At 36.1% G+C, this 24,887-nt stretch overlaps 1 protein-coding gene across 1 annotated transcript; it reads right to left on the bottom strand.

Annotated features, from left to right (window-relative positions):
* Positions 1–16,595: 16,595 nt before the first annotated feature.
* Positions 16,596–24,532, bottom strand: LOC115993614 (ABC transporter G family member 37-like). The gene is made up of 3 exons (XM_031117553.1): positions 24,494–24,532; positions 22,361–22,728; positions 16,596–17,074 (listed from the first exon to the last, which is right to left on the bottom strand). Exons 2-3 carry the CDS (start codon positions 22,693–22,695, stop codon positions 17,017–17,019), a joined length of 393 nt encoding a protein of 130 aa, XP_030973413.1. The 5' UTR covers positions 22,696–22,728; positions 24,494–24,532; the 3' UTR covers positions 16,596–17,016.
* Positions 24,533–24,887: the final 355 nt, after the last annotated feature.

Here is a 24,887-nt window from a genome sequence, read left to right as displayed (position 1 = left end):
CTTTCATTAAAATATTGTATAATAAAAATATTTGTTTATTTAATTACTTACGTAATTATATATTTATGTCAAACCTTACAAAGCTTGAATTTGTTGCTCTTGACATCTTAGGCAATAATTCATTATCATGGATCCTTGATACTAAGATTCATCTAGAAGTAATGAATCTTGATGAGATCTATGTTGATGTAATAAATCCTGAAGATATTATTATGGATGGCAACAGAGTATCCCAGAAGGATCGGTCAAAAGCAATATTTTTTATTTGTTATTATTTACATAAAAACTGAGTACTTTACTATAAAAGACCCCTTAGGAGAATTATAAGTTCTAGAAGAACTTGATTATCCTAAAAGCTCAGTATGATGTGCACTTAAAGTTGCAATAAACTAAAGGTGCAAGTGAGTTAATCTAGTACTTTAAAATCAGCCCACAATTAAAATTGTATAATAAAAGACACATATATTATGTTTCGAATGTGCTCCTGTAGTAGCAATATTGAATGCATATGTTCATAAAGTGTTATGAACTAATGTTTTATCTTCTAGTGGCCGAACAAAATAATGAGCTGTTGCTAAAAACCATCAAAGGGCCATGAAAATAAGTGTTATAGGTGTGGTATGGGAGGTCATTGCTCATGTACATGCTGTACTCTTAAACATTTTGTAGATTTGTACCAAGCCTCCATAAAAGAAAAGGGAAAGGGAATTGAAACAAACTTTGTTGATCACAATGATCCTGAAGATCCCATGAATTATCTTGACCTTCCAAATGGAATGGATATGACTCATCTTGATGTCTCTGATTTCTTTGAGAATGTTGATGGAAAATTTGATAATTTGATTGGTGATGGAAATGTCCATACTGATTAATTATTTTTCTTTCATTATATTAAAGTTTAATTTATGTTTTTCATATGTGAAGATGCATGGGTCATACTAGTAAAATCAATTCTAAGATGAATAGAGAAGATTTTTGTCTAGTAGACAGTGCAGCAACTCATACAATCCTTAAAGATAAAAATATTTTAAAATTTTAAAATTATGCAAAGCCAATGTCAATACCATATCAGGTTCATCAAACTTAATTGAAGGCTCTGGAAGAGCGATTATCATGTTGCCAAAGGGCACAAAACTTTGTATTGATGATGCTTTGTATTCTTCTAAATCAAGTAGAAATTTACTTAGCTTTAAGGATATATGTTACAATGGTTATCATATTGAAACTAATAACGAAGGCAGTGAAGAATTTCTTTATATTACTTCAATAGTATCAGGCCAGAAGCTTATATTAGAAAAACAACCTATTTTCTCTTCTGGGTTATATTATACTATAATGAGAACAGTTGAAACAAATGTTGCAATACACCAGAAGTGTTTGGACCCAAAGGTTTTTATGCTTTGGCATGATCATCTTGGACATCCAAGATTAATAATGATGCATCGAATTATTGAAAACTCTCACGGACATCCCTTAAAGAACCAGAAGATTCTTTTATTTAGTGATTATCCATGTAGTGCATGTTCTCAAGGTAAATTAATTACCAAACCATCACATTCAAAGATTGTTGTTGAGTATCCATCTTTCTTTGAAAGAATTCAGGGTGATATATGTGGACCAATACACCCACCTTGTGGTCTATTCAAATATTTTATGGTTTTAATTGATGCATCAACCAGATGGTCACATGTATGTTTACTTTCTACTAGAAATGTTGCATTTGCTAGGCTTCTTGCTCAAATAATTAGGTTGCGAACACAATTTCCTGATTATCCAATTAGGAAAATTCGTTTACATAATGTTGGTGAATTCACATCTCAAGCTTTTAATGACTATTGCATGTCAATTAGAATTGATGTTGAGCATCGTGTTGCCCATACATATACTCAAAATGGTTTAGCCGAATCACTTATCAAGAGACTTCAAATTATTGCTCAACCTTTGCTTATGAAATCAAAATTACTAGTTTCTACTTGGGGTCATGCTATTTTACATGCTGCATCATTAATTCACATTAGGCCAACTGCTTATCATAAATTCTCACAATTGCAACTTGTACTTGGCCAACAACCAAATATTTTTCACTTGCGCACATTTGGTTGTGCTATATATGTACCTATTACACCCCCACAACGCACTAAGATGGGTCCTCAACGTAGACTTGGAATTTATACAGGTTTTGATTCCCCATCTATCATTAGATATCTTGAACCTCTAATTGGTGATGTTTTTAAGGCACGTTTTGAGGATTATCATTTTAATGAAACAATCTTCCCACCATTAGGGGGAGAAAAGTCATTGCCTGAAGCATGATGTGAGATTACTTGGAATGTTTCAACATTGTCTCATCTTGATTCTCGTACAAATCAATGTGAACTGGAAGTTCAAAGGATTATTCATTTGCAAGGAATTGCAAATCAATTACCGGATGTATTCATCGACAATAAGAAAATAGTGAAATCTCACATTCCAGCCGTTAATACTCCAGCACAGATTGAAGTCCCTATAGGACAATCAGTTAATATAGCAACAAATGAATCAAAGCCACACTTGAAGCGTGGAAGACCTGTCAGTGTTAAAGATAAAATTCCCCGGAAGAGAAAAGTATAAGCCCATAAAGAGGCTATACCTAGGAAATGGGTTACAGAAATAATTAATCTATCCAAAACTTATGAACAAAAATCTCTTGAGAATAAACCTCTTGAAGAGTTATCCCCTGAAGAGGATTAGGTACCTGAAAATAACGAGATCTCGATACATTATGTACATACAGGAGAAATATGAGATATAAATAAAATCGTTATCTACAACATATTTTCATATAAAGTTGCTCTTGATATTACCAGAAGTAATGATAATGAATATGAACCACAAACCGTTGATAAATGTCAACGTAGAAATGATTGGCCAATGTGGAAAGAGGCAAATCAAGCAGAATTAGATTCACTAAGTAAACGTGAAGTTTTTGGACCTGTAGTCCGAACACCTAAAGGTGTAATGCCTGTTGGGTACAAATGGGTATTTGTACGTAAATGAAATGAGAAAAATAAAATTACAAGGTACAAAGCGCGACTTGTAGCATAAGGTTTCTCGCAGAGACCTGGTATTGATTATGAAGAAACATATGCTCCTGTAATGGACACAATTACATTCATATTTTTAATTAGCTTGGTAGCAAAAGAAAATTTGGATATGCAATTAATGGATGTTATTACAGCATATCTGTATGGATCATTAGATAATGATATAAAATGTTTGGAATATATAATCCTACATCCCGAAGTTTGTATTCTATCAAGCTACAAAGATCCTTATATGGGTTTAAGCAATCCGGATGCATGTGGTATAATCGCCTTAGTGAATATCTTTTGAAAGAAGGATTTGAGAATAATCCAATTTGTCTGTGTGTTTTTATCAAAAAAATCAAAATTCGGATTTGCTATTGTTGCAGTATATGTTGATGATTTAAATCTTGTAGGGACTCCAGAAGAGTTAACAAAAACAGCAAATTGTTTAAAGAATGAATTTGAGATGAAAGATCTTGGTAAGACAAAAATTTGTCTTGGCCTGCAAATTGAACATCTTCCAAATGGAATTCTTGTTCATCAATCAACGTACACAGAAAAAATCCTGAAGCAATTTTACATGGATAAAGCTCATCCTTTGAGCACTCCAATGGTGGGTGGGTCACTTGATGTCAAGAAAGATCCGTTTCGACCACAAGAAGATGATGAAGAAACTCTTGGTCCTAAAGTACCATATCTTAGTGCAATTGGTGCTTTGATGTATCTTGCAAATTACACATGACCTGATATAGCATTTGCAATTAACTTACTAGTAAGGTATAGTTCTGCATCAACTTGAAGACATTGGAATGGAATTAAGCATATTTTATGTTATCTTTGTGGGACTACTGATTTGGAAATTATTTTATCCAAATGGATCAAAACCACAGTTAGTTGGATATGCTGATGCAGATTACCTTTCTGATCCACACAAAAGCTGATCACAAACAGGATATTTATTTACTTATGGAAATACTGCTATTTCATGGAGATCTGTTAAGCAAAATTTTTTTGCTACTTCCTCAAATCATGCAGAGATTATTGCAATTCATGAAGTGAGTCGTGAATGTGTTTGGTTGAGATCGGTAATTCAACATATTCGTAAGAACTGTGGATTATCATCAATCATAAATAGTCCAACGATATTATACAAAGATAATGCCGCTTATATCACTCAAATTAGGGGAGGCTATATCAAGGGTGATAGAAACAAGCATATTGCACCAATTTTTTTTTTATACACATGAGCTCTAGAAGAGTGGTGATATTGATGTTAAGTAGATACGATCATGTGATAATTTGGCCGATATGTTCACTAAGCCATTACCAATTACGAATTTTAAGAAGATGGTGCACAACATTGGTATGTGTCGACTTAAGGATATGAGTACCATGAACAATGAAAATTCTATGTACTCATGAGGGGGAGTAAATTTTCTAAAGGATGTGTGTTGATTGATTGTACTCTTTTTCCTTCGCTAAGGTTTTTTCCCACTGGGTTTTCCTTTGCAAGGATTTCATGAGGCAATCCTAAGGCACTAGAAGTTATACAAGAATATTGTACTCTTTTTCCTTAGCCAAAATTCTTTCCTATAGGGTTTTTATTTGGATAGGTTTTAACGAGGCATATTCTTAGAAAGTAGTCATCCAAGGGAGAGTGTTAGAAATAAAGTCTGACTGGAATGTGTAAATTTTGGGGAATGAAAAGGTTACTTAGGATGTGTAAAGGGTGAAATGTATTAAGCCTATAGGGGAGATGTATATCCATTAGTGTACTCATTATTACAACCTTATCCCATAAACTCTACAGCAATAAAAAATTCAATACCCTAATGCATGAAAGAGGCAGTAAGAAGGGGAAAAAAACATCAAGCAAAAGAATAGAGCACAAAAGGAACTGAGATTTAGAGATACCTTAGAAGCTTCTGTCAATATTTATATAATGTAAAGAGAGGAAGACAGGAAGGAAGGAAGATAGAGAGGCTACCGTTAGAAGGGAGTGAGGCTGGCGTGAATTTAATGTGAAATCGTAGAACAACAGGTGGGGAAGGGGAAAGAACTAAAATGTAGGGAGAATGTGAAACTGTTGAAGGGGAAGGGGAAAGAAATAAAATGTGGGGAGGCAGGAAATTGAAACCGTGTAACAAAAGGAAAGGAAAAACAAAAAAGTTTAAAGCGTGAAAACAAAGGGTTTTACAAAGGATTTCAGTTGAAAAGGCTTTGAATTTGGGTTTCATGGTGGAATTAAATTTAGAAGAAGTGAACTTTATGGTGGAGATAGGGCTGGAATTTATTTTATATTTATCAGCATTTTAAAATTGATAAAAACTATTTTAAAATTGTAGGACAAATTCAGAAAAGAGGATGGAAATGACACGACTGCTGATGTGGCTCAATGTGAGCGTAGCAACATTAAATGATACGCTTTAGCTTTTAGTATTATATAGATATGAGCTGCTCTTGACAATTAGATCAAAAGTTATTCTCTACAAAATGGACTACCTTCTAAAAATAGACCAAACCTTATGTAAAACCTAAGCCCAGTTATGACCTTACATATTATGACCCAAGTTTGACCCTTCCCATGTGTAAATCAAAGCCAAAACTCTTACCCACTTACAAAATCTCTTCCTCCCCCCCCCCCCCCCCCACGCATAGATGATACTTCAAAAAATCTCATTTCATGAAATCACGTCTTCATTTTTCCCCAATTTCAATTCAATACGCTTTTGTCCATTAATAATGTTCAATGCGAGTTATGCAGACAAATTCTCTTTGTCATCGATCAGTGCAAAATATATATAAATCTTGAGATCCCTGAGGTTGCTAAAATAATTGATAAATGCATATTTCTAAGATTTATAATAACAAAAATGTCTAATAAATAGCATATACTATCTCACAAAATGCCATTTACTTAATTTTTTTTGCTGAATAAAAAAAAAAGGTTTTTGGTGTGGGCTCATCGACCCCATGATATATAAATCTTGAGATCCTTGAGGTTGCTGAAATAATTGATAAATGCATATTTCTAAAATTTATAATAACAAAAAAGTCTTATAAATAGCATATACTATCTCACAAAATGTCATTTACTTAATTTTTTTTGCTGAATGAAAAAAAGGGGGTCTCTGGTGTGGGCTCATCGACCCCATGCCATGTGACGGCAATGGGTAATACCACGTGGGCCTTGCTGAGACTATCACTCGAACTGCTCCTCTCTAGGTGTAGGATGAGGACTCCTACCATCAAGCCACACCCCCGTGTGGTAAATGAAGTTTACTTAATATTTTCTTAAAAAAAATTCAATGATAGGAATGGTCAAAAGCATTATCCTATACAAGAAATACCAAAAGTATATGCAAAACAATTTTCATAGGAGGATTTATCTTTAAAGAATATGAAAACAATGGTAAAGATAAAATGCATTGAATGAGATCCTACAAAAAAAGTTTGTTAATCATTTCAAATTATACTCATCATTCACATAAAAAAAATAATAATACACATATTATTTACATTAAAAAAATAATACATATTAATTTCAAAGTTCATTGCAAGATGTGATCCGCTAGGGTATTGCAACAATAAGTAACATTGATACAACAATGGGTTGATATTACATTTCGTGAGTGCTTTGTGAAAGGAATGTAAAACCACAAGCAAAATCATTTTGGCATGCAAAATGTGAAACAAAAACAAATCTTTCTATCCCAAGGTTAGAGGCACTCATATTAACTACATACTCTCCAAATATTTATAATATATTCATCTTACTATAACTACTATATACACACACACACAATTGCAAACTACTTTAGATACAAGATTCAAATTGAAGTTTTTGATGCAACTGACAAAACAATTTTTGTGACATTTGATCGAGATGCCAAAAAATTCTTAAATAAATCTAAAAGAAATCTTACTGAAAACAAACTGAGATACAACTTATTTAAATTATTGTAAAAGTATTGATATTGGAGAAGGAATCCCACATGATTTGAAAAAAAAAAAAAAAAAGGAAAAAAAATGTATTTTCTTACTTCATTTGAATGAATTTAGTCTAAAGAATGGTTTTGAAAATTACATAGTTGCTAATATTTTTTTATGCACCTTCAAATCACAAAAAGCTATGGAAGAAAAACATATATACACAATTCAATATGCTATATTAATTCTTTTTGCTGCAGTATTTAAAAATTAACAAATATATATATAAACATTTACAAAAAACTGTTACATTATTGAAATTTAATATGAATGCAAATACCTACTAAGAATCTTAGCTACAAAGTCCAAACTTTGTAAGATCCAATCAGGAATCTCCCGGTGCCAATTCATTAGTGATTAGCACAAGTGATGCAAAAAAAAAAAAAAAAAAAAAAAAAAAAAAGTGATGAAAGCTCAAAAATTGAACAAATATAGACGGACTAAACTTCAAACGTTGAAGATGAAAAACCAGATGATGATAACATATCCCTCAACAAGATTTACAAGCATCACCATACCGCAATATTACTCCAAAGTTGTTTTAATTATTGTTCATTACTTGACAAAATAATTATAATAGAAATGTGTGTGCAATTTATAATTATTAACAAAGTTTTATAATAAATATACTACGAAGTATAATATATTTATAACTGTAAGGACTCAATTCGTAACGGCCCCAAAATAATATTGGGTTCGTACATTAAGGGCCCAAACAATATAATTTGTAGAGCGTGGGCTTGAAAGGCTAGGCCTTGAAAGGCTAGGCCTTGGTCACCGGACGATGGTTAGTCGTGGTGTTCATACGGAAATAAATTATGTTCGCTCGAGAAGTCTTTCTTCTTGGTACGGCCTGAGAGGCTCTGGTTCTTAGCCTTTTTTCCCAGCCTCCTTTCTGGATTGCTTACTTCTCCTTTTATATTAGCCTGCACCCCTCATCCAACGTCCACGTGTAGGTTCGACTTTCCAGGACTGATACTTGTCCCATCAGCCCATACTCAAAGTGGTTGGGGGTGGTTGTAAAAGCTGAAAAGCATTGCTCTGTCTGACGCAGAGTATTCAATGGCAGTAATGGCAGCTTTTCCTTTGTCCTTTGTCGCCATATTATCCAGGGTTCCTTTCTCTATCAACGCGGATATTTTAGGTTTTTCCTAAAACTGTTCCTATACCGTTCTGACCCTTTCCTTTAGGAGGGCCTTGGGGATGCCGAGGACAGAGTCATCCTCGGCTATGTCTCAAGGCTACTTGGACTTTTATTGTATGTCCTCGACTATATCCCACATCGACTCGGGCCTTGGGCCCTAAGGTAAAATGGGCCAGGGTCACAATTTTTTTGGCCCCACAATAGCCCCTCAAAATCTTGCTGCCCGACCTCTTGGTCGGGGATGAGGGTTTTGGTGATGTCGGGCCTGTATCATGGCTTGCCCAGCTTTGTCCTTCATTAATATTGGTGTCTTTTAGTTTGCTTGGGAAACGCTCCCCGTCATGAGACATTCCTTTAGTTTTACTCACGTCGCGCCTCTGCCGTTTCAGTGTACGAGGCACGTTTTTAATAAACTCCTTTCACGAGGTGACGCCCATTCAACAGTTGTAAACGGTATTGGGAGTTGAGCGGGAATTATCTCGTTCTGAGGAAATTTAGTTTTTTAAGTAGTTGGTTTCCCTATAGGTTTGAGTCCGAGGACCATGCAATACCTTGGTTCTGTCCAAAACTTAGCTTTTTAAGTAGTTGGTTTCCCCATAGGTTTGAGTCCGAGGACCATGCAATACCTTGGTTCTGTCCAAAACTTAGATTTTTAAGTAGTTGGTTTCCCCATAGGTTTGAGTCCGAGGACCATGCAATACCTTGATTCTGTCCAAAACTTAGCTTTTTAAGTAGTTGGTTTCTCCATAGGTTTGAGTCCGAGGACTATGCAATACCTTAATTCTGTCCAAAACTTAGCTTTTTAAGTAGTTGGTTTCTCCATAGGTTTGAGTCTGAGGACCATGCAATACCTTGGTTCTGTCCAAAACTTAGCTTTTTAAGTAGTTGGTTTCCCTATAGGTTTGAGTCCGAGGACTATGCAATACCTTGGTTCTGTCCAAAACTTAGATTTTTAAGTAGTTGGTTTCCCCATAGGTTTGAGTCCGAGGACCATGCAATACCTTGGTTCTGTCCAAAACTTAGCTTTTTAAGTAGTTGGTTTCCCCATAGGTTTGAGTCCAAGGACCATGCAATACCTTGGTTCTGTCCAAAACTTAGATTTTTAAGTAGTTGGTTTCCCCATTGGTTTGAGTCCGAGGACCATGCAATACCTTAGTTCTGTCCAAAACTTAGCTTTTTAAGTTTGGGGTGATCAGCCCCTTGGCGAAGGTGTGGGACATTGGTTTGGGGGGATTAGCCCCTTGGCCAAGGTGTGGGACATTGGTTTGGGGGGATTGGCCCCTTGGCCAAGCCCCTAGAACCATCCGTGCTACTGACACTTTGAAGCATAGCCCCTAATGGAAAAGCGTAGCCCCTAATGGAACTTTATGTTAGGGCACTACAACGGGCTATTGGAAGTGATGGGGGGACTTTTTCGACCCACTGCCTGTGCCAACACACAAGCCTTTCCCACAGACAGCGCCAATTGTAAGGACTCAATTCGTAACGGCCCCAAAATAATATTGGGTTCGTACATTAAGGGCCCAAACAATATAATTCGTAGAGCGTGGGCTTGAAAGGCTAGGCCTTGGTCACCAGACGATGGTTAGTCGTGGTGTTCATACGGAAATAAATTATGTTCGCTCGAGAAGTCTTTTTTCTTGGTACAGCCTGGGAGGCTCTGGTTTCTTAGCCTTTTTTCCTAGCCTCCTTTCTGGATTGCTTACTTCTCCTTTTATATTAGCCTGCACCCCTCATCCAACGTCCACGTGTAGATTCGACTTTTCAGGACTGATACTTGTCTCATCAGCTCATACTCAAAGTGGTTGGGGGTGGTTGTAAAAACTGAAAAGTATTACTCTGTCTGACGCAGAGTATTCAATGGCAATAATGACAGCTTTTCCTTTGTCCTTTGTCGCCATATTATCCAGGGGTCCTTTCTCTATCAACGCGGATATTTTAGGTTTTTCTCAAAACTATTCTTATACCGTTCTGACCCTTTCCTTTAGGAGGGCCTTGGGGATGCCGAGGACAGAGTCATCCTCGGCTATGTCTCAAGGCTACTTGGACTTTTATTGTATGTCTTCGGCTATATCCCACCTCGGCTCGGGCCTTGGGCCCTAAGGTAAAATGGGCCAGGGTCACAATTTCTTTGGCCCCACAATAACATTTTCCAAAAAATTTTTACATAAAATATTATAACATTATCCGTGTATCGCACGTGCAACTTACTAGTTAACATTAATAGGAATTAACTCCATTTTAGCATTAATAGGTCTAAATTAACTCAATTTTACATTTTAGCATTAATATGCTCCAATTATTATTAAATAAACTATTTTAAAATGGTAATTTCATCAAAAATTAAGGGATCATTAATGTTTGACAATCGGATAAATCAATTGTGCATCATTACCATTATATTTAGTCAAAGTTAATAGGATGAAGACATGTCATTGATTTTAAATTAAATCCAAATGGAACCAATCAAAATCAATTGTTTGTAATCAAACGTGATCGAACTAAAAAATGTGGATGCATTTTAGCAGTAAAACTTCATTTCATAACATTTTTTAGTTCAATAGTCCAATTAGAGCCTGTGACACGTCATTTTATGTGAAGTGATTGGAAATTCAAAAGTTGAAATTACAATTCTGCCCCCAAGATACCCTTTTCCCTTCGGATTAGATTGCAGGTTGCAAAATAGGGTGTCTATAAATTATCAAAATGATATTTATATCCTTATGTTGTAAAATTATTTGTTTGCCCTTGATTTTAAGTTAAAGTTTAAACAGCGATTGAAAAAGGGAATGTATTAACCTAATTCATCGAACCGATTTCACAAATTTGGTTCACAGCTATTACGCTTGATCCTTAATCTTGATAAGATGGTATTTGTGAGGCCAGAGAATTCGCGGCCCAGGCCCACTCTACATTAAGGCCCAAGGCCCAAGCCGAGGAGAGCCATTACCGAGGGCGCATAATGAAATCCCAAAAGGAGCATAAAGATATTGTTGAGGACGACCTCATGCTCAGCACCTCATAAAATGCTTGAAGAAAGCGACAAACTCAGTGTAGGGGCAGGGCAAGGGAAAAAGCTACCAACATCATAATACAAAACTCTGTATCTGTACCCCAGAAAGTAAAACTTACACGTGGACTCTAAAGGGGGAAACGAACACTAGTATAAAAGGGTAAACCCCTCGAAAGAAAGGAGGCCCCTGCGAAAGGGAGAAAAGGAAGGATACAAGGCTCCTAAGACGCCGTCCGAGGACTTAGGTCCTACAACCCGTACTAATGGAGGGCTTAGCTACTCAAGCCAAGCCCGCCCATATAAGAGCTTCTATAGAAACCACGATTAAATCGCTCACCTGTGCCCAAGGTCATGCCTTTCGAGCCCACTCTCTACAAATCATATTGTTGGGGCCCTTTGCATACGAGCTCAACGTCATTCATGGGTCGTTACAAATCGTGTCCCTACAATTGGCGCCGTCTGTGGGAAAGGCTTGCGCGTTGGCTCAGGTGGCGGTGGGGTTGAGCCTTTGTCAAGCAAAGGACTGTGAGGGTGCCTTCATTTCCGGCGACATGCTGTTGTTGTTCCAACATAAATTTCCACTAGGAGCTATGCCTGGCAGTGCCAAAGGCACGGGCAATTCTAGGGGCTTCCAACATCAAGCCAACCCCCCCACCCCACCTTGATCAAGGGGCTAACCTTTGGAAAATGAATCAATAAATAAACAAATACAAGTTTTGGACAGAACCAAGGCCTTGTATGGTCCTCGGACTCAAGCCTCTGGGGAAACCAACTACTTAGAAGAAAAGCTACAAGTTTTGAGAAGAAACAAGGCCTTGTATGGTCCTCGGACTCAAGCCTCTGGGGAAACCAACTACTTAGAAGAAAAGCTACAAGTTTTGGACAGAACCAAGGCCTTGTATGGTCCTCGGACTCAAGCCTCTGGGGAAACCAACTACTTAGAAGAAAAGCTACAAGTTTTGGATAGAACCAATGCTTTGTATGGTCCTCGGACTCAAGCCTCTGGGGAAACCAACTACTTAGAAGAAAAGTTACAAGTTTTGGACAGAACCAAGGCCTTGTATAGTCCTTGAACTCAAGCCTCTGGGGAAACCAACTACTTAGAAGAAAAGCTACAAGTTTTGGACAGAACCAAGGTCTTGTATGGTCCTCGGACTCAAGCCTCTGGGGAAACCAACTACTTAGAAGAAAAACTACAAGTTTTGGACTGAACCAAGGCCTTGTATGGTCCTCGGACTCAAGCCTCTGGGGAAACCAACTACTTAGAAGAAAAGCTACAAGTTTTGGACAGAACCAAGGCCTTGTATGGTCCTCGGACTCAAGCCTCTGGGGAAACCAACTACTTAGAAGAAAAAATACAAGTTTTGGACAGAACCAAGGCCTTGTATGGTCCTCGGACTCAAGCCTCTGGGAAACCAACTACTTAGAAGAAAACTAAAGTTTTGGACAGAACAAGACTTATGGTCCTCGGACTCAAGCCTCTGGGGAAACCAACTACTTAGAAGAAAAAATACAAGTTTTGGACAGAACCAAGGCCTTGTATGGTCCTCGGACTCAAGCCTCTGGGGAAACCAACTACTTAGAAGAAAAGCTACAAGTTTTGGACAGAACCAAGGCCTTGTATGGTCCTCGGACTCAAGCCTTTGGGGAAACCAACTACTTAGAAGAAAAACTACAAGTTTTGGACAGAACCAAGGCCTTGTATGGTCCTTGGACTCAAGCCTCTGGGGAAACCAACTACTTAGAAGAAACAATATGGGGTTTGGACATAACCTGGACGTTATATGGTCCTTAGAATCTACCCCGGGGAAGAGTTCCCCATTGATAGTTGGGCTAATCCCTAAACAGCACGGATTCCCCAGTCTACCCTCGGATCCCCAATACCAAGGGGATTGATGCAATATAGGGCCATATGTTATAAAAAACACAGTCAAAGTCCTTCACTGCTCGGCTACTCTGTCGGATGAATTATTTAGAGTTTATCGTTCTTGGACGGTTGCCTCGCATGCATTACGAAGCGCTCAGCCGTTATTTCGATTAGTTTCAGGAGTTTAATCTACTGGGAATTATCATTATTATACTTAATAATGTCAATAAGTTCAAACTAGTAGGATTTTGTTTCAAGGTTTTTCCTACTCTAAGCATCATTAAAGGAAAATACACATTTAATATTCATGCACAAAGTAGTTGTTGAAGAAAAGAAAAGTATTTGAGAGTAAGCAAATCCATTTCTTATTAAGACAAAGGAACAGTACAGCGTACAATGAAAGAGCTTAAATAAGCTCATATTGAAACTAACTACACAAGCGAAAAGAAAAGATACAAGGGAATGAAGAAAAAGCCGAAGAAGAGGTGCAGGGAAGAGATGTGCTGCCGCTCCAAAATTTTGTCTAAGGAAGCCATTCCTCAATACTTTTACATGCCTATAACTCAGGCAGTAAAAGAGCCCAACTTGAGGCTTGCGCCGTTGAAGAAAAGGTGCAGAGAGCCCGACTTCGGGCTAGCACTGCTGAAGAAAAGGTGCAGGGAACCCAACTTGAGGCCAGCACCGTTGAAGAAAAGGTGCAAGGAGCCGGAAGTTGATGAGCCTCCACGTAACCACGCCTGCGATAAAGCAGACGACGCTGATGGCAGAAAACCTTACTTCTGACGCACCAAGAATCTGGTGCGACCAGTACCTGCTTCGGATTTTGATTGAAAGAGGGAGAAATACAATTTCCCCCTTGTTAGGACGGAAGATTATCTTGAATCTGTGCCTCCCCTGTCCAGACCACGCCACCTTGAGTCTCGGAAGGACCCGGCACCTCTGTGGTGGATGTAGTTCCTTTACCCCTGTCCGTGTCTCAAACATATTGCACAAAGGGTGGATAGCACTGAATATGAAAACTGTGATTGTAGCTGAAGGATTATGATTTTGAAGAGAACCGAAGGGTTTGTATGTAAGGAGAATAACCTCCTATCCTACTTATATAAAGAGTAAGGTGGTGACATTCAATTCATGCAGCTTTCCAAGGAATGCTGCGGACAAGGAAGAGTTGGCTCAATTTCCAACGCCATTCGCAACCGTAGGATCTGAAGATCCTCGTGAAGGCGTGCCTCGAGTATTGAAGCATCAAAGGACTCCACGTGAGTGGGTAAAGGAATGCCTCTTAATTTGGCACGTCTCCCATGTAAATGGAAAAACACAAATATTATTAGTAGAGTACATAATCTGAGCAAGCTATGACGTAGGCCCAACATTACCAAAACCCTCCTCCCCAACTAAAAAGTCGGGCAGTAGGATTTTAAGGGGCTATTGTGGGGCCAGAGAATTCGCGACCCAGGCCCACTCTACGTTAAGGTCCAAGGCCCAAGCCGAGGGGAGCCATTGCCGAGGGCGCATAATGAAATCCTAAAAGGAGCATAAAGATATTGCCGAGGACGACCTCATGCTCAGCACCTCACGAAATGCCTGAAGAAAGTGGCAAACTCAGTGTAGGGGCAGGGCAAGGGAAAAAGCTGCCAACATCATAATACAAAACCCTATATCTAACAAGCCCATACTCTAAACCATGCCCTTTAACTTTCCCAACGACCCCTAACCACTCAAGGTATGGGTTGACAGGACAGGTCTGTACCCCAGAAAGTAAAACTTACACGTGGACTCTAAAGGGGGAAACGAACACTAGTATAAAAGGGTAAACCCCCCAGAAGAAAGGAGGCCCCTACGAAAGGGAGAAAATGAAGGATACAAGGCTCCTCGGACGCCGTCTGAGGACTTAGGTCCTACAACCCGTACTAATGGAGGGCTTAGCTAGTCAAGCCAAGCCCGCCCATATAAGAGCTTCTATAGAAACCACGATTAAACCGCTCACCTGTGCCCAAGGTCATGCCTTTCAAGCCCACTCTCTACAAATCATATTGTTGGGGCCCTTTGCATACGAGTCCAACGTCATTCATGGGTTGTTACAAATCGTGTCCCTACAGTATTGATTGTGGTTGCACAATATATTTTTGTTTTCAACCACACTTAATTTCAGCCCACACATAACCCTAAAAACTTTTAGGCTAAAATGCAAATTATAACCTTTAAATTTGACTGAATTTCATTTCAGTTTTCTAGCTTTACTTTAGTTTAATTGAGTTCTTTAAGTTTCAAATTTATTTAATAAGCATTCTGTTAAATTTCTTTAAACATTGCCATTTAAAAAATGTTTTCTCACATGCAAAAATATCTATAAATTTAATAAAATATTTTATAGATTTTTTATGTGATAATTTTTTTCAAATTTTTTTTCATTAGTTAATTGCATACTTAATGACAATTTTTTTAACGAAATTGAACAAAAAGCTTAGACTAAATAAATTTGAAACTTGGAGGACTTAATTGAATGAAAATAAAGTTAGAAGACTCAAAATGAATTTAAGTTAAACTTAGAATATCCAATTTGCATTTTGGCCAAAATTTTATTTCCATTGCCTAGTCTAGTGACCTATAGTATTACTCTAGAGAACCCAATTATTAGGATTTGGATTGGCAAATATCCTTAGACAATGTAATCTAAAATATGGTCAGTTGTGAAGTTTTGAAACTACTTGAAGATGTGCTTTTTGTAGAAGCTTGCTTGAGCGAACCTTGATTTTTTCTCAAGCAAAACATTAAATGCTGCCCGAACGAGATTTATGTCCGCTTGAGAGAGAAAATCTGTAGGTAATTCCTTAATTTGTAGGCCTACCTCGATGTAAACTGGGTTGGTAATCCTACCGATCATCATTCCACCACACTAAGAAACTGTTTTTTGTAGTAGTTCCAGTACCAAGCCCTTATTGATGTTATATTTGAGCTTTTATTATTCAAATGGCTCTGAAAATATAAGCGCTCCCTACACAAGTACTGTATCCACTGTGACAATCAGAGTATTATTCGCATTGCCCACAATTATGTCTTTCATAAGCACACTTAGCATATTGAAATCGACTATCACTTCATCTGACATCATCTCTTAAAGGGTAGCCTTCACTTGCACTCAGTTTCCTTATGCCAATTTTGGGCTGAATTTAGGTTTTTTAACACATCAGATATTACCAATCAACAGATTCACCCATATTCTGTAACAATATAGCTTGTGTTAGTGTTATAAAAATAAGGAAAGAGTCAGGGGAGCATGTGAATGAAGGAGATTTTCAAATTTTTTATTGGTAAACTAAAGAAGGATGAGATTTTACAAAGCCCTTATATAGCGGGTTATGTGTCACGCAATTATTGGCATATTAGTTTGTAAGCATTTCGTAGTAAAATTGTTAGTAGCTTTAGCGTTGTCTGTCACACCACTTGGGGCTTCTGTGATTTACAAGCAAACCATAAGAATCCATGCTACAAGAACTATATTTTCTTGGCATACAATTGAGTTGTCAAATACCACCCTTCATCACATTGTCTTTCTGATGGAGGGGAAGATATTGATTCTAAAATCTCTGGTTCTATATGGCATGTCACAGAATTTATATACTGCCAAAAACTATTTTTCTTGTCATGCAATAGAACTGCAAATATCTATACATATATTTATGCCATACAATTGCGTGGAGTGTATTTCAAGCAATTTTTAGCTCATTTCTACCTCCGTTGGAAATTTAGTTTCCCTATGCAATAGGCAAACAGGGAAGCGTAAATAATTGGATAAGCAATGAGCACAAAGGCCACAAGGCCCAATTGATCATGTCGAAAGCCATAATAATCTTCAAGAAAGGAACCAACTGTCTTGAGTCCCCAAAGATTAGTATCTCCTTCTTTATATCTCCATATTGTGAAGTCAGCAGGCCATTTAGGGACCAAGATGTAGGGCAGATCCAATAGCACCAGACCCGCCATTTAGGAATTTTCTGCATATTAAGTAACACAGTTATTATGTTTAGCTTGACTGTACCCAATGCTTAATGGTATAAGAAGTACTACACCGAGGAACAACTTTCTTTATGATCCATTCAGGTATGATAACTTTTTAGAGACTATTTGCAAATCCCTAGTACCCATGCAGACGTGTAAGGAAAGAAACTGAAAGTGGTGTTACTATCCTTTTTTTTTTTGTCTTTAAAAGTTGACATGCAGTTTGTAAGGCTTATGCAGTAGCCATATATAACATCACTCTATGGAAATAGCAAAAAGTTTTGGGGGCACATGCAGAAAATTTTTCTCTAATGCTCTTCCACCTTTCTAGGAAACTTCGGTAAGAAGTTGTAACTCACAACATTATTTCTGCATTCTCATTTTCATCATTTTAAACATCAGATAGACAAGGTAATGAATATTCTAAGAATGAGAATGGTCTTGGTACAGAGGAAGATATCCCTTGTGTGTTTATAAATGCTTCTATCCATTTAACATATTTTTCCTGTTCATAACATTAAGCCAGCATTCTAAGTGACTACTTATGGAAGAGTTGAAAGGGTTTACCGGTCCTGGCATAAGGAAGCCTGAGAAAATGTTCAATATGGTGTAGATTGCAACTGCCAGTATGGAGGCTACATCGATACTTTTGCTCATTGAAACTAGCAGCATCCCTAAATATACATAGTAGAGAAGGGTACAGAATGTGGCATAGAAGTACCAAAAGACCTTGTAAGCTGACCAGTAGAATCCGATTGCTGGATATGTAATGGCCACATACAAAATTGTTTGCAAAATTACATAAGGTATATAACACCCCATAATTTTGATACCAATTAAATGATTATATGTAAATTTTAAATATGAAGCCTAAGTGAGGTGGCATAAGTAAATATATGGGCCTTGAAAACCCTACCCTTTTTCCTCTTAAGTCACACGTGTTTTTGCTGATGGGATTTCTTTTGCTTCAGCCGACTACTGAACGTTGATTTTCTTCACGGTGGCTGTGAGTGGAGTCTACAGGTACGGTTCTTTTCTGCTGTAAACTTAGGATAGTTGATACTCATGGCTAGCTTTTGTTCCCACTTTTAGCATCTGTTATTGGCGTACCTAATAGAGAAAAAATAGGGGCTGCCGTTATGGATCTAAAGCTAGGATTATTATATTAGAACAAGGGTGCTTTGTGGGTTATATATAATAGTTTATAGTCTCACTGTATTCACTGTTAAACTGACCTGCATCCACGCCCTTTTCTTTGTCTAAATCCTAGTCCAGCGCATCAAGGGAATACTAGGCAATTTGATAGGGAATACTAGGCAATTTGATGGATAAATTAAGGTATATATTAGGTTATCACATGTCCATCTTTCTGCCGCATTAAAGTTTTATGCATGGATTATATTAATGGAAAAGAGCTGCCTTATGTTATTTGATACCTACCTCTGCATCTAGTGATACTAATTTATCATCTCTAAGCCATTGAGTATGCAGCAACTTTTTAAGCCCAAAAATCTGATTATGCAGCAATGATTTTAAGCCAAAATCTGATTAGGTAGAGCCAAAAGATATGATTATGCAGTGGTAATTGTAAGTCCAAAAATCTGATCAAAGCTGAAAGTGAATTGGATAGTTAAGTGATTAAATGGAGAATTTTGGATATATCAATATTGTCTAGGATAAAACCGTTAAGTGTGAAAACATATTTTTAAGTAGGAAAATTTGTGTATTGATGAACCTATTTTTAGTGTTGCTAGGTTCTAATTCTACTGAATTGTTGTGATTCAAGGGAGGTTGATTTCTTTTATTTTTTCAACTAAAAGGTAAGTGGTGTTTACTAATTTTGGGGGGTTTTCCCAAACAGTATTGGTTATTAAACTATTATATATCAAAGAAATATATTGTTATTCTATACATATAAATGGATATTTTATAATTTCTTGATGTGCACATCAATTATTTGTTTTATGAAAAACTTGTGGGACAACCTAAATTTATTTAAATTTGTATGTGTGATATATCCTTATATTTTTGAGAATTATGAATGGATTATTTTTGTGAGCATCTTGAATGGATTATCTATGTGAGTATCTTGTATATGTTTTGAAAACTTATGGCAAGTCGTGATTAGAAGCTCAGTATGGTACTTAGTCCTTAGCAAGGGATAATCATACTGCAGCTAGTCCTTAGCAAGGGACGATCCCAGAAAAGGGGACAGTGCACTTTTGATAACTCCTTAGCAAGGGAGTATACTATTAAGGATCCAAAAAGGAAGCTCCTTAACAAGGGAGTGCACCTTTAGGTTCCAAAGGAGCCTTCCTTAAGAAGTGGGGATGGAAAGGAGGTTCTAGTCCTAAAAGGGGATAGCACAACCCTATCAACGAGGCGTAAACGTTGACCACGAGAAAAGCCTAGGAAATTATTTATATGATGGTATATATATATTATGATGGCTCACAATATAAAGATATTATTTTTTTTATGTGAAATATTTGATGATAAATATTGATGAGTTACAAGTTATGAAATTGCTGTAAGAATTATTTATTGAAGGTTTGTTCCCACGCCTCAATGTTAGTGAATTTCACTTATTGAGTTATCTCACCCCCCCCCCCTTTTATTTCCCATTGCAGATACATTAGAGAGATTATTGGAGTAGAGGTTCTTAGGAGATAGCAGTTACGAACTATTTTGTAGAATTGAGGATTTTATTATTATTTTATGGCATTAAACATTGTATTGGAGAATTATTTTGAGGATGTTTTGTATTTAGTGAATTAGAGCTCTGACTTTTGTGATGAGATTCAAGGTTGCTAGTTTCTTTTATTTAATATTTTTTATGGATTATTCAGATTAAATAGACTTTTATTGCTTATGATTTTGGGGTGTTACAATTGTGGTATCAAAGCTTAGGATATGTTTCTGTAGACACTTGAAAACTAGGTTATGATTTTATAGACACTTGAAACTAGGTTATGATCTTGATTTTTGTCAAAGCATTTGGAATTTAGGTTATGTTTGATAAGATAATTTAAATAATTTTGGCAATGTTACTTCTTATGTGTAGTAATAATAATTGTTGCACCGTCTATATTTCTTGATTTCTTTGTTAACTAGGTATCATGACACCCAAAAAGAAGAGAGTAGCTAATTCCAATAGCGAGGAACATATTGTTAATTTGCGAAGGCCAACCAAAGCAAGGGTTGATACTAAGGCTGAAGTCACTCAAGACGTGAGAAATAATGAACGTCCTAGGGTGACACGCACTGATCCTTTGGATGAAGTTGCTGCCCGACTGTTGGACAGGTTGGCCCATGTTGCTAGTAGAGGTGCAGGTAGAGTAGAGGCAAGGGCTGGTTGCTCTTTTGAGACTTTTATGAAGCAGAATCCCCCTTCCTTTGATGGGAAGCCAGATCCTACAGAAGCTTAGAATTGGTTCTTGCAAATGGAGAAATTGTTAGAAGCTTTAGATTGCACTGACTCTCAAAAGGTGCGGTTTGCAACTTTCAAGTTAATTGGAGAAGCTGAGCGTTGGTGTAGATCTACTAAAGCCATTTTGGAGGGAATGGACACTGAGAGAAATCCCATCACTTGGGAGAAATTTAAAGGGATTTTCTATGATAACTACTTCCCTGAGGTGGTTCGGGAACGAAAAGAGAGAGAATTTGCTGATTTGGTGCAAGGAAGTATGATTGTTGAGCAGTATGCAGCTAAATTCATCGAGTTATCTCGCTTTGGACCCCACTTAATCCTTACTAAGGCGAAGAAAGCAAGCAGATTTCAAAAGGGGTTGAATGAGAGACTTCGACACCATCTGATTGCATCAGGGGTTGATAATTATGCAAAGTCAGTTAAGAAAGCTATGAGGCTGGAGGAAGATTTCAAGAACAATGTTAGGAAGGAGAACCCACCTAGAAACACTGGATCGACAGGCTTTCGACAAGGTAGTGCTCAAGGTCATTGGAACAAGAAAGGATCTTTTGGGAGGTCTATAATAATTCATCATCAAATAAGCCAGTAGATAAGAATCCACCCCAGAATGCTCAAGGTAGAAGTTCGAATGCTTGCCCTACATGTGGAAGGTTTCATGGAGATAAGCTGTGTTTCTTTGAAGGAAAGGCTTGTTATAATTGTGGGAAGACAGGACACTTAGCTAGAAGCTGTACTTCTCCTCAACAAAACTCAATGGCACAACCTAGAAAGAATGATCAGAAGAGGAAAGCACAAGGCAGAGTTCACAGTAGGTAACTTTACGTTAGAAGGTAGAAATGCCCCATCATGAGTTCAGAGTTCACAAGGGAGAGTTCACAAGGTAGAAATGCTCATGATGGATTATTCAGAGTTCACAAGGTAGAAATGCCTTGAATCTGAAATACCTTCCATCATGAGTAGGAAAGCACAAGGGATTATTCAGATTCAAGGCATTTCTACCTTCCATCATGAGTACGCACTTTGCATCCACAAAGAGGTTTGTATATCTCATCACTTCCACAGTAGGTAACTTTACGTTCACTCTAACAGGAAAATTCATTTTTTAATTCATCAAAATGATACATATCTGACTAGTGTCAGTCAGGAAGAGTTCCATATACATTGATATACACATGCATTAAACTCATATGACAAGAAAGATAAACAAAGATAGTTAGAAGCAGAAAAAAAAAGAATAAAAAAAGGATCCAGCATTTTCTACCTGCACCACAATAAAATTAATGACAAATCAAAGAAAGTTTTAAATAAATTAAGAAAATATCTAACCCTTGAGCACCGATTTTATCCACCTAACAATTCCTACAACTAATTAAAAGGCTTTCCTTTTTCAATTCTGTCAAAAGCCTAAGGGCAGGACAACCAAGGATATGTATGGCAGTTTGATTTTGTGGATTGGATGTATCATCAAAGGAATTTTTTTTATAAAACCAGTTTACTTTGACCACGAAGTACTTAACTAATATAAGATCCAAAAAAGCTTTACTACTCTGATCTCTTATGATAACAACCACTAAGCCTTGCTCCCAAACTTTTAGGCTCAGCTATGGATTCTCAACAAACTAGTCAAGTTCAACTACATGTATTGTTACTCTGATCACTTATTAAGTTGCAGAAAATTCTGTGCTGTGACAGGCTGAAGTTAGAGGTCATAATAGAAATAAAAACATAGCTTAAGTTATCTGTAATTTAGAGGCCTTTGGAGTGCTATTCTGACTGGTAAGAAAATATATGTAAACGAAGCATTTGGAACGAGATAAGCATTTCACTATATATGAACTAAAATTTGAGATACCTGTCTATCCTGTCTCTTAGTTGCTGCAGCAACCGGAGATTATCATTCTCAATGTGCTTTATGAGCTTCTCAATAAACAGATGTCTTTCAACTGCTCCAAGCTTGGTAACATCAGTCACTCTCTTACCTTTAAATTCTTTTCCACTTCCATTGTCATGATCAATATCAAATACTGAGGTTCTGAGCCGTTTGAATGTTGGTAGTCTCTCAATTGCTGCCCATTGCAGCTCAAGTTCCTCATCTTCCTCTAAGATAGAATCTCCACCAGCATCGAGAGTTGAAGCATGGTGTTGAAATGATGATTGGCTGCTTTTTCCAATTGTTGTTAGCTCCATTTTTTGAACTGATATATTTGTTTTTTTCTTGGCCTTCAGTGAGGTTGCCTAAAATTAGTAGGTTGTCTATAATGAGTATTGTAGACTACTTGTATTTCTAATAACCCAAGAACAGAAAAGATATTGCTTTCTAAATTTAACTAGTCGCAAACTCACGCGATGCGTGGGAATTGATAATTATTTTGTAGTTATGGTATAATATATAATTTCTTTAAATTTTGTGAAATATAATTTTTTCACTCAAAAAATAAATAATTTCTAAAATTATTTTTCATTTATCTATCCCAAAAAATATATCATCCTTTTATTATTTGGATTTTTTTGATTGATATTATTCATTTTTTAGGTGGTCCATATTTTGCTAAATTATGTTATTGTGCATTATATTTTCTTAATTTTTTTTCCTATATAACTAAACTGTTTAAATTTCAAATATATTATTCAAAATTTTTATTCTCTTAGAAGAGATTATCATATTTATAATTTTTCATATTGTATGAGTAACTTTGAGCTATTGATTGGGTTTTGTTTACTAATATAGATGCATGAGATGAAATTGCATATTTCTAAAAAATTCCTAGGAGATTATACCATATTATAAATGTAATATATAAAATAATATGTAAAAAAAAAAAAAGTAGACTTTATTTCTAAAATTGAACACTTCACCTATTGAATTGAAAGAAAATAATTTGTATAACAACATAAAGAGAATTTCCTTAAAAAAAAAAAAAAACACGTAAAGAGAACGTGATCTTATAAAAAAAAAATTGACAACATACACTTTCACTTATTAAGATTTAATTGCCTTTAATTGGCCTTTATATTGCATTTATTGTTGCTACGCTTTTGTTTAGCCTCCTCATCTACTACATCATTGGCCACATCATTATTCTTTTTATTATTTATTTTTTACTTTTAATTTTTAATTTTTTGACAATATTAAATATATAAATATATTGGCTTTACAAATTCATTTTAGGCAGTTTTAACTTTACAAATTCATCTATTTTAATTTTGATGTTATAACTAAATAATAAATCAATGAAAAATTAAAACAAAAATATTGTCTATACATATTCATCTTGGGCGGTTTTAATAGTTGATAGACACATTCAAATACATAGCCAAGATTGTATTTTGATTTAAATTTAGAATCTCACTTATAAAATAACTAAGTATTATGTCAAAAAAATAAAACAAAAGTTATAAGAGGAAAAGAGAAGACGTGTGATGGAAAACTAAAAATTAAAAAAATTAAAAAAATTAAAAAAAAAAACACACACACACACACATACTACCAAATCATATTAACGCAAAATAGTATTATAAAAAAAAAATACAATGATTCATCAACCTAAAGTAAAGTTGCAAGAAAGAATAAAATATATATATATATATATATAGAGAGAGAGAGAGAGAGAGAGAGAGAGAATAATTACCTATTTTGGGAGATAAATAGAAAATAAAATGAGAAGAAGCATCACAAAAAATATAGTTATGAGTCAAATACCAAATTATCCAAGTCATGCTATATAATAGAATAACATTATATTATTGTAAATTATCTTTATATGCAATCGGATAACATTGAACAATCATAGAAAAGAAAAAAGATAATAACTTAAAAACTCAAAACACAAAACCAAATTGTATCAACCCAAAGTAGAATTCTAAAGAACACATAAATTCATCAATCTAAAGTAGAGATACAAAAAATAAAAATTCACATAAAAATAAAACATGAGAGAGAGAGAGAGAGAGAGAGAGAGAGAGAGAGAGAGAGAGAAGTAATAACCTTTTTTCATGTGGCAAAATATGTATAGAATGAGAGAAAGAATCACATATTTATAGTAATAGAATGAGGATAAGAAGAGCCAAAATAAAAGGAAAAGGAAGGGATAAATGAAGAGTGACATTAAAGTTGAGAGTAGTGGAGAGATGAAAAGGTAAAAGAGACCTTATGGTTTGAAATAGTGGAGAGAAATGGTTGGAAATAGGTAGATGATGTGGCTGCTAATGTGGCTCAACAGCAATGTAGCAACAATAAATGTTACGTTGTAACAACAATAAATGCTACGTTTTAGCTTTTAGATATATATATATATATATATATAGATATAGATATAGACTAGCAATTTCCCAAATATTTATTGATCCCAAGTTGCTTGGGAATATAATGTAAACTATTA

This window comes from Quercus lobata, chromosome 6 (genome assembly GCF_001633185.2).
Source record: "Quercus lobata isolate SW786 chromosome 6, ValleyOak3.0 Primary Assembly, whole genome shotgun sequence".
Taxonomy (NCBI): domain Eukaryota; kingdom Viridiplantae; phylum Streptophyta; class Magnoliopsida; order Fagales; family Fagaceae; genus Quercus; species Quercus lobata.
This window is presented reverse-complemented; position numbering and strand designations above follow the sequence as displayed.